The sequence below is a fragment of the Merops nubicus genome, unplaced genomic scaffold, assembly GCF_000691845.1.
Source record: "Merops nubicus isolate BGI_N331 unplaced genomic scaffold, ASM69184v1 scaffold16015, whole genome shotgun sequence".
Classification (NCBI taxonomy): Eukaryota; Metazoa; Chordata; class Aves; order Coraciiformes; family Meropidae; genus Merops; species Merops nubicus.
Genome location: NW_008609080.1, coordinates 1 through 13549, shown reverse-complemented (window position 1 = coordinate 13549; position 13549 = coordinate 1). Strand labels below are relative to the sequence as shown.

Genomic DNA, 13549 nt, shown 5'->3' with positions numbered 1-13549 from the left:
TTTCCCTCGTAAATGCAGTAACATTCTGCAAATGGAAAGGAAGTGTTATTCCCTGGCGTCTGACACACAGAGTACCTCAAATGCACCCTAGTCAGATAGAAACAACTTTGCCAACATACCATAGACGTTGTATGTGCATTTTTTGCCGTGATTCGTGCATTCACTGGAAAATAGAAAAAAAAAGATGATGAAAGTGAATATATTGGTTCATGAAATCATTTTATTATTTCCTTTTTTCTTTTTTTGTTGAACATTTGACATTCGTTGTGTGTTTAAATGTAGAAAGACCCTTTCTTGTCTGAGTTAGATATTCGATTCTGCTGTACAAATTGAGGTTAGGTAGGATCACTCACTTTTCTGGCAAGGAAGTCAACTCTTGTACACCAACATACTAAACATGCTGTCTCCTTATTGGTGTTTTTAGGGGCTAGGAAAAGGTGTGGGGAGGGGTGATTGGAAATGTTCTTATCTCCCTGATAAGTCTAGCTGGATTTTGGAAGGGGAAGTGCAGTAAACATATCATTGAGAAAGGATCCACTGTATTATGGATATTGAGGTAGTCTACACAGTGAATTTCCATCTGACTTTCAAAAGATGAAAGGAGGCATTCTGTTTTTAAAGGGAACTTATCTATTATCTGTTAAGAACTGAATCTTGACAAATTTATTTATAGAGAACAAGGGTATCTGGACACCAAATAAGCAAATATAGAGATGTTTTTAATGGGTTAGGTTTAGTGCTGTTAATGACACAGATGGTACAAGCAAAGCTGTCTGTGAACTCCATGAGCATCGGGTTAGCTAGTCTGGTTGAGAGGTGTCCCTGCCCAAGGCAGGGAGGTTGGATGAGATGACCTCTAGGGTCCCTTCCAACCTCAGCCATTCTGTCATTCTATGATTCAGACAGGCTTTGTGTGAAGCTCTTTGTCATTCTGACTGCACCACTTCAAATATTAAGAAAATATTAAGAAAAAAACACATGACAAATTATGCATTTAAATTATGATAAATTCCACAACTTTAAGCTCAAGGTTCAAGAAATCTTTACTAATCCTACCATAATTGACAATTCTCCTTTGAAGGCATCAGCATTCCTGGTTTGTAGTGTTTTCCATCTTCATAGCAGCCACAATAAGCAACACAGGTCATGGTTTCCTCATCAAAATAGGGCTTGTTCTTTGGACAGTTTGGATAGCAGCCTGCAATAAAAAATGAATTATGTTGACACTAGTCCTTTCACAAGTAGAAATAAATCCACACTCTTATACTAATATAATAATATATATAAGAGTGTCGAGTTATAATATAATGATATATATAATATACTCTATATACTGAGATATAAACTCTCAGTTTATATCTGCTTGCCCCAAATTACCCCACATAGTAAGTGGAATTTCAGACTCTGTTACTGTTATTTCTTTGATTGCGCGTTAAGTTTTGGAGATTTTTATCATTATCTTCACTCCAAGCAAGATCATGATCCACTACGGAGCAAGACCCTAATTAGAAAAGCTCTTCTTATAATTTCTAATATAAACATGTCATATATTGAGTAACATAAATTTCGTTAATCATATTTCATTTTAGATTTTTATGAGTAGAATGAGATATGCATAATTATGTTTACCTTCCAAACCTCTCAGCTCATGAAGGCATCTCCCACTTGGATTTTTGCAGGTCTTCATGCAAGGAGCTCCGCATGGCTTGTAGTGCCACTCACACTCCCCTTCTGGGTTGTAGTAGTCACAGAACAGAGCTGGAGGAAGGAGAAAAGACAGAAAAAAAGCTCTGATCTTTTTGCTCTAGAGTCTTTCAGTTGTGCTGAGTAAAAATCCCATGTGATCAGCATAATCACATAGGTGGTGAACGGTATATTGCCTTATTTCTATTCTAATGCAATTGTTACACTTCTACCACCAGTAAAGTTATAGAGCATAGAACAGAATTACACATTAAGCATGAAAAATCCATTAAATGGATCACTGATTTTAGCTAGTATACACTAATATTTATTTACACTGAGCCTGATGCAGACAGGTAGGAGAATAATATAATATAGTTCACCTCTTGTGTGTTATGATTGAACAAGAAAATCAAACACTGAAGACACAATTGGTAAAGTTACTACCAATGGTTTCATTTTAAGAAGTTGAACTGGCTTCCAGTGATTTACTCAACTGGCTTTTTGTTGGTGTTAGAATACAGCATTGCCTCTTACAAGTACAATTTTATCTTTTCTTCTTTCTACTTGTTCTTCTTTTTTTCTTCTCTGTTTTATTTCCCTCTGGACCCCTTAAAAAGGTAGTAAGGTGAGACTCACGACAAATGGAAGGAGTTCTCCATGAAATGCAGATGTCCAGCTCATTGCACGCTTGAGCATAGGCAGCTACTGCTGTACAGAAACATTCACAGTCTCCTCCAGTGTCACAGGCACAAGCATCATCCACGCAGGCTTGGTAGTATTCATTTGGTTCAATCTGTTGGGGAAAACATGAGTTTTCATGGACTTGTCCTCTTTGAAAAGGCATTCACTGTCCTATAAAAAGCTGAATAAAATAGCTGTACCGACAACTCAGTATGTGTGAGCAAGAGAAGAAAGGAAGAAACCATGAGAATGCTTTGAAAAATCAAGAGGAAAATAGCAAATCAAGCTGTTACTAGCAGGTTGTAATGCTAAGAATTATTTGATGTTGAAGAAGCATTTGCAGAAAGAATAGTTACACTACTACAAGCTAGCACACAGTCATATATGTGAGATGGCCGATATTTATATAAGTAGAAAATTATGCCCTTAGAAAACAAGCATATCCTGAGATTTATCTGCAGTTGTCCATTATACTAAAAAAAAAACCCAAACAAACCAAAATCAACTTCTTTAGTGTATTAGTTCAAGGCATGAGGTGAAAAAATGAAAGTGAAAATACTTCCTATGAGGTCTCCCTTGAGTTTGGTCTGACTTCACTTTGTCAGTTTTGACAAAGTGCATTTTGTTGTATTTTTCAGGTATCCCACATAAAAAAATTAATGTATTCTGGTTCAAGAGAATTTAAACTGAAGTTTTTGTCATACCTGGGAGTGGCACTTTGCAAACACTTCGCTGGTAATGATGCTGCATTGCTTCTGTGCCCAGGCTTTCCTGTATGGGTTTGCAGTGCATGGATCCTTTGTTCCATTGGCATTTGGGCAGCTAGAAGACACCTTCCAGCTGTTGGCAAACTCCAGCACGTTCCCTACCACAGACTGACTGCGAGTGGTGAAGTCGTTGTTTCCGTTGCCATCGTAGTTTCCACAAAGTCCACAGACATGTCCCTACATGGGGATGAACACAAAATGGCAAAGATCAGTATCTGCAACTAACAGACTTCAGGATAATTCTTATTTAAGATTATCTGGGCCTCTTCAGTAGCAGTCTTGGATGTTTTCCTAAAATACCTTTCATGAAGAGGTGTCCGTAACTTGTTGTTAAGGAGGATAAGGATAGCAAACAAAGTAGGCTCATGTTTTTTGTTCTTAGTATTGAGATGATCAGCTTTAATCTTGAACCTGCCTCTTCAGTAAGGACTTTTTATGAAGAAAGCTACAGATGTAGTTGCTGTTATACCATTGCTGAATAACATAATTTAAGAAAAATATGTGGTACACAATCCAAGTCAACTCCACCAAGATAATATTCAATTGCTACTCTTTCAGTCTACCAGTTACAGCCTAAATTTCCACTTTTTTCTTTCTTTGAAAGACAACATCAATGTGTTTTGGGAACAATTTTATCCAGGTTTTGGATTTTAAAACATACCTTGAAGCTGGGAGTAAGTTTGATGAAAATACTGGTTTTCCCATCCCACATGAGTATCACGCCAACAGTGGTGTCAACCACCGTGTAGATGCCCATGGAACGCATTTGGAATGGCATTTTCCCTCCAGGGGCCCTCTGGATGACATCAGAGTGTCCATCCTTAAGTACCAGCTCATAGTTCTAGGACAGGAAAAAAAAAAAGTGAGAGGCCCATTAAAAAAAGTCACCTACTGGGTACAGTTTTACATATTGCCAGTCACTTTTATTGAAATAACTCTATTATTATCAAAATGATTCTATTCCACCACCTCAAGCAATTTCTCTTTAGAATTCCCTTGTCTGCTTTCTCTAGAAGAAAGCAGAATTGTTAGTGGGGAACAAAGAAGTGCAGTAACATTTTCACTGTCTTGGAGGACTCTTCTAGCATGGGTGTAGAAGTGGGACAGCTCATTCCATCCTTCTGGCACATTAGGGTAAAATTTATTAAATAAAATACTCACATCCAGGAAAAGTTTAATGGACTTGGAGCAAGTGGTTCCAGTCGTGCCACATGGAATGTTCTCAGTGATGACTCTGAAGATTCCCTGATTCATACTTTGCTGACCGCAGTAGTTCTGAAGCAGAGGAATGAAAGTCGGTGTTAACTATGCTGCATGGTCATAGGTGAAATGCAAGGGACTTCACCAGTCCAAAAATTTGGGAAGGACTCTGTTACCTGGACCAGAACATATTCACAGTCTCCTTCAAAGTCAAAGCGCCTGCCATCAAAGGTGGTGTAGTGGCCATCCCCATAAACAGAGCAGGTCTCCAGGCAAGGTTCCTGGGAGCAGTGCCATTTTCTGTCTCTACACGTGCTACATAAGACAAAAAGCACCCCAGATGTAAAAACCAGACGTGCACACAAGATATATTTACATTCCTGCATGCACATCAATCTGATTTTTAAACGTGTTAAGCCTATAATGAAAAAATAAGGTTTGCTTCTACTCAGGATTGCAACATAGCTCAACGGCCTTTGGGATTTACCCAGTGACTGTGCTGCTTCACAATGTCCTTGATAATTTGGATTAGAAAATACTTTAAATCTTTCACACTTCCAAATCTTGTTGCATGTAGGGATTGCCTGCGAAGAAAAAACTTTCTTGACTCCAGTGAATTATGGTGACATCCAAACAGAATTGCTTTTCCTGCCACTTGTGATTCCTGTGCTGTTGTAAAAAACAGACAGGTTTTGTTTTTTAAGTACCAAGTGGGTTATCTTTTATATAAGATTCCTTCTGATAAACCTTGATATTGATAAAGTGCTCTAATTCACCAAGAGCTTAAACTCAGATTCCTGTTCAGATGCTGGAAGATCAGATTTTTTTCAATATGCTCTTACCAGTTGTTACAGCCAACCCTGATGGATTCTCCTGGGTTGTAGAAATCCCCATTGTGAACACACGGACAGTCTTTTGGAGCTATGCAGCCACCTCTGCCATCCAACACTTGATTGTGAGGACACACACAGCCTGAGACACAGCGGGTTTTGTACTGCAAGGACCATAAAGAGAATGTGACTTGACACATTTCTCTGGTGGAAGAGTCCAGCTGCAGCTGGTAGTTGTACAAGAGACCCAGCTTAACATGCTTTCAGCTGGGTATAGAGTCCCTACTTACACATTCCATATCCAGGGTCTGACAGCTCTTCTGGCATTCTGCTCCTGTCACATCAGCACTGGCATTGCCACAGTCAATATAGACCATGGGAGATACACAGACTGAAAGAAAAAAAGCCACAAGAAATGTGAGATCATTTATTTATCCCTTTGTGTTTCCTTTATGCAGACTGAAAAATAATTTTTAAAAAAGGCTCCTCTGTGAGATATGTACATTTAACCAGAAAAAGAAACTGAATATTCTTTTAAAGACATGCTAATCTGGTTTTTTTTTCCTGTGTGCTTATGCGTGGACTACTCACAGAAATTAATGCTTAATTAACTTCATGAAACATTTTCAGAGGGAAAAATAAACAACCAAACAACAGTCCCTCCAAAAACACCCAAGAAAACAAAGATTCTAGTTTACTTGGTAATTTTTTTTTTAGGCTTTTTTAGTACTTTTATTTTATTTACTGGACAGCTTTTTCCTCACTTTCAGTGAGGTGACCAGCTATGCTTTTCCCCTGGGTAAAGCCAAGGGAGTTGTAACTTGTTCCAGCCACCTGAAAGGTAAGACAGAGTTTCTTTATATTTTGGGAATATTTTCTACATTACAGAAGTCATCAGTTTTTTTGTTTGGTTGGTTGGGTTTTTTTTGTTTGTTTGTTTTTTTATTTCAGACTTGTAGATTTTACATCATTGTGATAAAAAAGAGAGAGAACTGAAAAGGGTGAAGGTGGCAAGGGAGAATTAAAGAAAACCTGAAGTGATACGTTACCTGGTTCAGGTTTCTCTCCAGAGCAGCTCAGCTTTCCAAAGGTGCAAGTGCTATATAAAAAAAAAAGAGAATAGATATGGTTTATGCTTTTCCTTGTTAAATTTCAGCTTTCCTAATGAATTTGAAATAACCAAAAATTGATAAAACAGAGATAATGTGTCCTTGATTAGAATAGTTTGTACCAATCAAAAATATCTTATACTAGAGCAGGGCAAAGCACAAGTGAATTCTATATAAACACAGATTTGCTCTGTCCATTTGCCTGGTTAAGAACTGTCCTTCAGAATAGCTCCAACTCCATTCATCATGGGAATAACGTGTAATGGGATTCTCAAGCATCTTTCACCACAGAACAAGTATTTTACAGTCACGAGCAAGAAAAGGATGTGTGGAGGGGGGTGAGTGGCTGGGTGGGAGTTGGGCTGCTAGCCAAGGCTAACCCACCACAGTATGGTTTGTTGAGTTTCTGTAGCACTTCAATCCTCCAAACATGGAGAGTCCTAACAATTTTTTAAGGATCTGTGATTTTTTTTCTACTGAAATTATTGCATTTGATTTGGCAAGAATGAACAATACGTGTGTGCTTTCATGATTGCCTCTACCCAGTAGCATCTTTAGTTTTCTAATCTCTTACCAGACAACACCATTATCATGGATAACTTCTCCAGAAGCCAGAGGTGTCCCTCTGTAGTAGCAGGGGCATTCGTTAGCTGGCACACATTTGCCACTCTCATCCATGTAGGTGCCATTTGTGCAGGTGCAGCCATCCACGGGGACAAACTCGATGCTGCAGGTGACATCAGGCTCGCTCAGAGCCCGGCAGGTGGGTTGGCAGGAGTTCAGGAAGTAGGTGTACTGCAAGGACTTTGGACACGAGGTGGTGTATTTTGCTAGGGAGTGAAAAGGTGAGTTAACATTTGTAGCTCATTGGAGATTTGTGTTGGAGGTGAAGTGTGTGTGATAAAGGTGGCAATGCATGTGCTCTGCTGCTAGCCTTGATAGTGTAATTCTTTTTGTTTTGGTGCTGTTAGAGCAGAATTTGCCCCTATACATGTGTCACAAATACAAGTTTTGTCCACATTAAAAAAAGGAAAAATTCAGTTATATGAATGGTGTGGTTTTCCTTAATTCTTATTTTTATATTTTTTTGTCAGAGAAACACCTCACTTATTTTATTCCTATTGCAAGGGTTTTGAGGTCCATGTTGCTCCTGCTGATTCTGAGCAGGTAATCTAAGAAAAACTCATTTTGATATTTCTCCCTGCTTTCTGCTGCCCTTTTGTGGCATTCCCTTCCTCCCCAAATTCTTGGAAGTCAGTGCTACACTTAAAACACCCTGTAACACAGCTGACTGTGGGAATCCCTGAGAGCTGCTGTGTGGGGCACTCTGGATGCTCATTTCAAAGAGGCAGAGAGAGGGAGAACTTACTGCAGGCTTTGCTCCTCCATCCAGCAAGGACCACTCCTTTGGCAGCACAGGCCCTGACGTAGCTGGAAAGGGCAGCACACATGCAGTCCTCGCTCTTCTCACAGTTACACGTGTCAAACATGCAGTTCTGGGGACAGAGGGTGACACAGGGTCATCAGATTGTCAGGTCAAAGCCACAGCTCTCTGTTTTTTTTAGTGTCATCTTCATTAGAGCTAAAATCCCCAAGCAGAGGAAAACGTGCCTGATTTTCATTTGAAGATTTCATTAAGCACTTTCAAAAAAGTCTTTGCAAGGACAGTGTGTAATTAGAGGCTCAGTTTTAGAGTTTTAAACTGTTTTTTCTTGTCCTTGCTCTTTTTTTTAATGTTTTTCAGGTGTAGGTTTCCCAGCTACTCCCCGTCTGTAGCAACTGTGTCATATATACCAAGAACAAGTAAAGGCTGTTTGGTGCCACCCAACTTTAAGGGCTTAGGTTTAGGAGCTTGGGCTGTCTGCATCAGAGGAACAAAGGAAATAAGAAGTCATTTAATGTGTTGCTGTGCTGGGCAAGGTCACTATAATGTCATTCTAGAAGATATTTGTTGAACATTCTTGGGACATTTTTGATCACATCTTCTCTAGATCTCTTTGACGCTTCTTACACGTTTCTTGCCTTGTCCTTGGATTTATGCAAAAGCCTTTTGAGAGTAGTTCAGAGCAACTAAGCAAAGTGTTAAGGTACCTACTACAGCTTTCCTTATACCTCTGGAGGGACAGCTTCTGTCCTTTGACCTGATAAGGAGTCCAGGGAGTCCTAGCTCCCAGCAGAGGCATTTAGGTGAGTACCTAAAATTATGGGCAAGCAGCAAGACACCTGTAAATTTATCCTCCTGGGGGTGGGAAGAAAGTTACCTTTACAAAGGAATATGTATTATGATGTGTAGATAGAAATGAACCCTTGGCTTGAAAACTATCACGAATGCATCACCTCCCAGCAGGCAAGTTATTCCCTCAGGTGTTAGTATCAGAAATCTGAGTCTTTTTCTTTTAAATGGGGAAAAGTTAAGAGCCAAGTACCTTCTGGTAAACTTCTGGATTCACTGTCGGGTGGCACGCAGCAAAAGGTCCCTTGGTGTCAGAGAGCAGCCCACACCAGTGCCGGGCATACTGGTCTGTGAATTGAAAACAGGTTAAGAATTTCTGTTGCACTTCATTGTCTAAACTCTTGTTTCAATGCTTCCTGCAGGGAAATTGCAGAAGCTTAACTTTGTTATAAAATTCAGCTCTGCCTTTGCTGAAATGCAGTCTTTCTTTTCCTCTCTACAGAAAGATGTATTTTTCGTAAACTGGATGCTCTTAGGTCACGGGTTGTCATGAAGTGAGCTAAAACCTCCTTAGCTGAATTTTGGCAAGGAAGGTTCATGCTGTGAGTTAAAAATATGCTGGTCCATCTCAGAAGATAGAAGGGTGGCTCATGAGTGCTCAGAAATCATGTATCTCATTGACTGAAATAGAGCCTGAGAGCTATGAAGCTCTGAATTGTAAGTCTGGTTCTCAGTTCAACAGTGGAAGGACCACCCTGAACCCAGCCTTAGGTGGGGTTTTTTCCTTAGGCACAGCTTTTTTCCTTATATGACAGCCAGTTCTTTCCAGGAATGGATCCCTGATATGCTGCAGGGTTCCAGTTTCCCTTAAGCTGGCAAAAACACTTGTTTTATTTATCCAAAGGAATATTTTGAATATCAAAAATATTATCCTATTTATTACTTATTAAATGAAGACTTCAGGTGCCAACAGAGGAAAATTGTGTGTATGTGAATGGTCCACTCTTATTTCCACAGAATCAGTTTGGCTCAATTCTTGGTGACTCCTCAGCTTACTCCTTCTTTCCATCTTAAAAGAAAATAGAGGAGCTTCCTACATGCTGAGCTTACCATTTTGTATGCTGAGAGTACAGGGGTCCTCAAAGGTGTTCTTGGCATCAGGGCAATCAGCCCGAGTTTTCCAAGTGTTGCCAAAAGCAGCTGAAGTGCCCTCTATTACACCACTGGTGGTCTTGAAATCGTCTGTCTGCACATCATTGAAGTTCCCACAGAGCCCTAGGGGGAAGCAGATGGGCTGTGAAGGTCTCCTGCAGCATGAAGCACGCTGCTGAGCACGGTGGTTGGGATAAGATCACTTACCACAGGTCTGCCCTTTGTGTGCTGGGTCCAAGTCTATAAAAACTTGCATGAGAGGCACGAGCTGGATCTGTATCTGAAGGCCAAAGTTGGTTTGGAGAATTATGAAGAAAGATGTTGGTCTGAAGATGGTGACGTTTGCTAGGGAGGGAAGAACATAAGAGTTATGATTTCAGATGAGATGAGCAGCTGAAATAACTGATCATTGTATAGAAAGATGATCTATGTAGATTTTCAAATCCAGCACCAAACTACACTGTCTTCACCCAAAGCAATAAATGTATAAAACCCCTCCACTTTCAATCAAGTGCTTTAAAGTAAGAAGAAGAACACACACTTCTGTTGCTATTTAAAAGGCCACCTTTGCTTGGTGAAAATGATACAGCATGATTTAGTGGTAGACTCCAAAGAGGGTCTATTCTGTCCCATCATGGTTGGCTTTCATTACATGGTTTGCTGAACCTTTCCTGGTTCAGATGCAGCATGATCTGAGAAGAACTGGTGTGAGAGAAACTCTCCAGTGACGAATGTGCATCAAGAAAAGGCACAGAGGAGACACAAGGAACTAAACAACCTGAGATCCTGGAGTCCTGTTGCATATCAGAACTCCTTTTTCCTCTCTTACAGCAATGTTTGGGTCTGGAAGTGTGCAACGATACTATTTGCTTGAATTGAATCTCTGTTTAATCAGATCTTGCTAAAATTGGACCATAATTCTGCTGAGAAGAGTTGAGCAGGCAAACCCTGTTATTTTAAAAATGAGGGACTGTGCTGTGTTGGAGTACCTCGGGTTTGCTGCAGTGTGGCCCAAGGTAGAATTTGGCTCTAGGTTAACTGGTGTAATAACATTTTAAAGTAAAATAATGAGAAACATTCCAGAGAAACTTACCTGCAGAGAATGGCAGCTGTGTGTAGATCTTATTCACAAATACGCTGCCGGAGGGCTGGATGACAATGTTCTGTCCACGAGAAAAGGAAATGATTATCAAGCAGGTTTGGGAAAGGTAAAACACTTTCCAAATATTTTATATCTAGATGTAAAAATATTTATATCTGGTATTGTTCAGGAGAAAAGAAAAAAAAAAAATGAAAAAAATGGGGGAAGACTGTGAAGATGTTCTGATTCCTGTATTATTTCTTTAATTGTTATTACTGTGGTCTACTGTCAAAAACAAGCAAATGCCCATTGATAACCAAATGGCAGAAAATGCTGAGATCTTGACTTCCAACAGACCTACTTTATGCTCAATTTTTCTTTGAATAACGTTCAAATGAGATCCAACGAAAAAAACAAAAACCAAAAGAGTGCATATTTCCTGGCTCTGCTCTTACGTGGCACTTGTGAACTACTTGTCTACTAAGCTGTGAAAACCTCTCTGCAGACTTTGGGACTCACAGTTTGTCCTCCACTCAGGCTGACGGCGACACCCTTGAGACACGTCTCGGTGTCACTCAGGCCACACTTGTAGATATCTCCCAGAACAGTGAATTCGTTGCTGTCACAGAGCTAGAAGAAGAAAACAAAATATATGGTTAAAAGGATGTGTTGTGTTAAAATATTATTATTTTTAAAAGGTTCACACTCAAACGATATTCTTAGTAAGATGAGAAGATGCTAGAGAAGAAGTAGAAGGGGATGTGCCTTTCTTGCCCATTGGTTATGATGTTTCCCTAGGAGATGAGGGAAGTTGTTTCCAGTTTCTTCTGCACTGAATGGGTTATCAAAGAGCCTGGTGATATGGGCATGATTCTAACAGGTAGGAAATAAGCATTTAAATGTCCTCTCATAGGGGAAAATTAAGTTAAAATTCACTAAGCTACTGAAAAAAAGGCAAAATTCAGTTTTTCTCTGGGTTCTGATTTTCACTGGACTGCGTTCTGTGAGCTATAGTCAAAATGTTCCTAATGGCTGAGACATGACCAAGAAACATGCAGAGAGGTGCAATTCTGAACATATAATTTTCATGGTGTAATGAAGATTAAATTGAGGATAGCTGAGATGTAGTATTCCAGCCATCTGGAAATTTAATATTAAAATTATGGGGGGGTTTTGACTTTTTTTTTTTGTCCAAATTTAGGGTTTTTCTGGACCTCCAGAGCTGAGGATCATATTTTACATGGTGGTGCCAAAAGAGGAGTTTAATGTGTCCATCTGATCCAGGCTCCCATTGTGGATCAAGCCCAGTGCTTGTGAGTCCCATCTAAAAGTTTCTTTGATTTAGTCTATTTCTAAACTACCTCATTCTAGGTAATTTCTAAGTTTTTATAGTTCTCTTTCTTGATAACTTTCAGTTTGAGCCTATTATTTTTGGAGAATAGATTTCATTTAATATGTCTTCATAAAAATAATTTACATCACTCAGCCAATACAAATAAACAAAAAATATACTTAGAGCTCTAAAATCTGCAAATCTGTAGTAATTATTTTAGCTGTAGCTACTCAGGATTCAGTCCCTACTAATCTAAAAACTCTGGTAAATCCTAGGTATTTTTCTAAGCCATTAATCTCTAAATTAGGTTTTAGAATACATATATGATTTCTTAGCTTTTCATTTTTAAACTCTAGAGCTTTTTGCTCTTTATTTTGCTTTTAAACTCCTCTGTGTTTACTGGGAAAGACTGCAGGGTTGATTCTCTTAATGAAATAATGCTTTTCACATGAATTCTGTGTAATAATAATTCTATTAGGAATACTGTTAATTAAATAAGCCATCAGACTGTATTAACTGTGACAAAAAAGGATGGTACTGATGGATATTTAATTAAAAACTTAATGGGGAGCACTGAAATTGTTTCATGGAACCTAAAAACCCACTGCAGTTCTTAAATGATGATCAAAGAATACAAAACTACCACAATATATTTATTTAGTATAGCCCTAGCAGACAGACCCCTGAAATCCATTTAGGGCTCCACGTTGACCCTCTAAGTTTCAGAAAGTTGATGTGATTACCAGTAGTTTTAATTAAACAATACTATCTCTAATTAAAGCATGTTCCTTTAGCATAATGCTTGAGGAAGGATTGTGACTCATTTTTACCTTGGTTAGGACGTAGCTGCAGTCTCCAAAGAAGGAATAATGCTTCTCATCAAAGGTGGAAATGTGGGAGCCTCCTTCAATGCTGCAAGTCCCGGGGCACGACTGGGTGACACAGGACCACTCACCTCCAACACAGGTACTGGGAGGAAGAAGATATTTAGTGACCTTGGGTGATGCAAGTGCAAATGAAATCAGAGGCTATAAAGTCAGTTGATGCCTTCATTTCCCTCTTGAAGCACTGATCATTTTTCTAAAGCTTTTTCTGAAGAAGCCAACTTAGCTTTGAAAGCTCAGAATCAGTGTTGGGAGGCACCTTTGTCAATAGAAACCAATTTTTATATGTTGCTGTTATTTCCAGTCTTTGGACAGAATTCAGTCCTGGTGAACCTGGTATCCATTTAAATGAAGGCTCCACCCTTCATCCCCTTTAGCATGGCTCAAGCTTTGAATATGTTAAGTATTTCTTGGAAAATAACATGCAAATTTGTGGTTCTTGTGTTAATAGATGTGCATTCACATACACAGACAGTAATACTTCAGTACTTAAAGTGATATTGGAAATATATATCTGTCACACAGGCCTCTCAAATGTGATCTCCCACTCTGTTTAATGCAATCTGACCCTAAATGTTACATTCTCCATGGTATTTATATGAGCAATTTATATTTATAATGAATATAATATAATATATTATCTAATTAATATT

The 13549-nt window shown here is 39.1% G+C and overlaps 1 protein-coding gene across 1 annotated transcript in view; it reads right to left on the bottom strand.

Annotated features, from left to right (window-relative positions):
- Window positions 1-13007, bottom strand: part of LOC103773145 (mucin-5AC-like) — a gene marked incomplete at both ends in the record, with an annotated part of 15538 nt that extends 2531 nt beyond the window's left edge. The window contains 19 exons of the mRNA XM_008940501.1: window positions 120-163; window positions 1057-1198; window positions 1630-1758; window positions 2323-2479; window positions 3072-3311; window positions 3796-3975; window positions 4296-4409; window positions 4511-4649; window positions 5177-5328; window positions 5455-5555; window positions 6214-6263; window positions 6848-7103; window positions 7643-7769; window positions 8700-8794; window positions 9557-9721; window positions 9806-9943; window positions 10692-10761; window positions 11199-11309; window positions 12843-13007. Coding sequence (XP_008938749.1) covers window positions 120-163; window positions 1057-1198; window positions 1630-1758; window positions 2323-2479; window positions 3072-3311; window positions 3796-3975; window positions 4296-4409; window positions 4511-4649; window positions 5177-5328; window positions 5455-5555; window positions 6214-6263; window positions 6848-7103; window positions 7643-7769; window positions 8700-8794; window positions 9557-9721; window positions 9806-9943; window positions 10692-10761; window positions 11199-11309; window positions 12843-13007 — 2575 coding nt within the window. The remainder of the gene's footprint in view (window positions 1-119; window positions 164-1056; window positions 1199-1629; window positions 1759-2322; window positions 2480-3071; window positions 3312-3795; window positions 3976-4295; window positions 4410-4510; window positions 4650-5176; window positions 5329-5454; window positions 5556-6213; window positions 6264-6847; window positions 7104-7642; window positions 7770-8699; window positions 8795-9556; window positions 9722-9805; window positions 9944-10691; window positions 10762-11198; window positions 11310-12842) is intronic.
- Window positions 13008-13549: the final 542 nt, after the last annotated feature.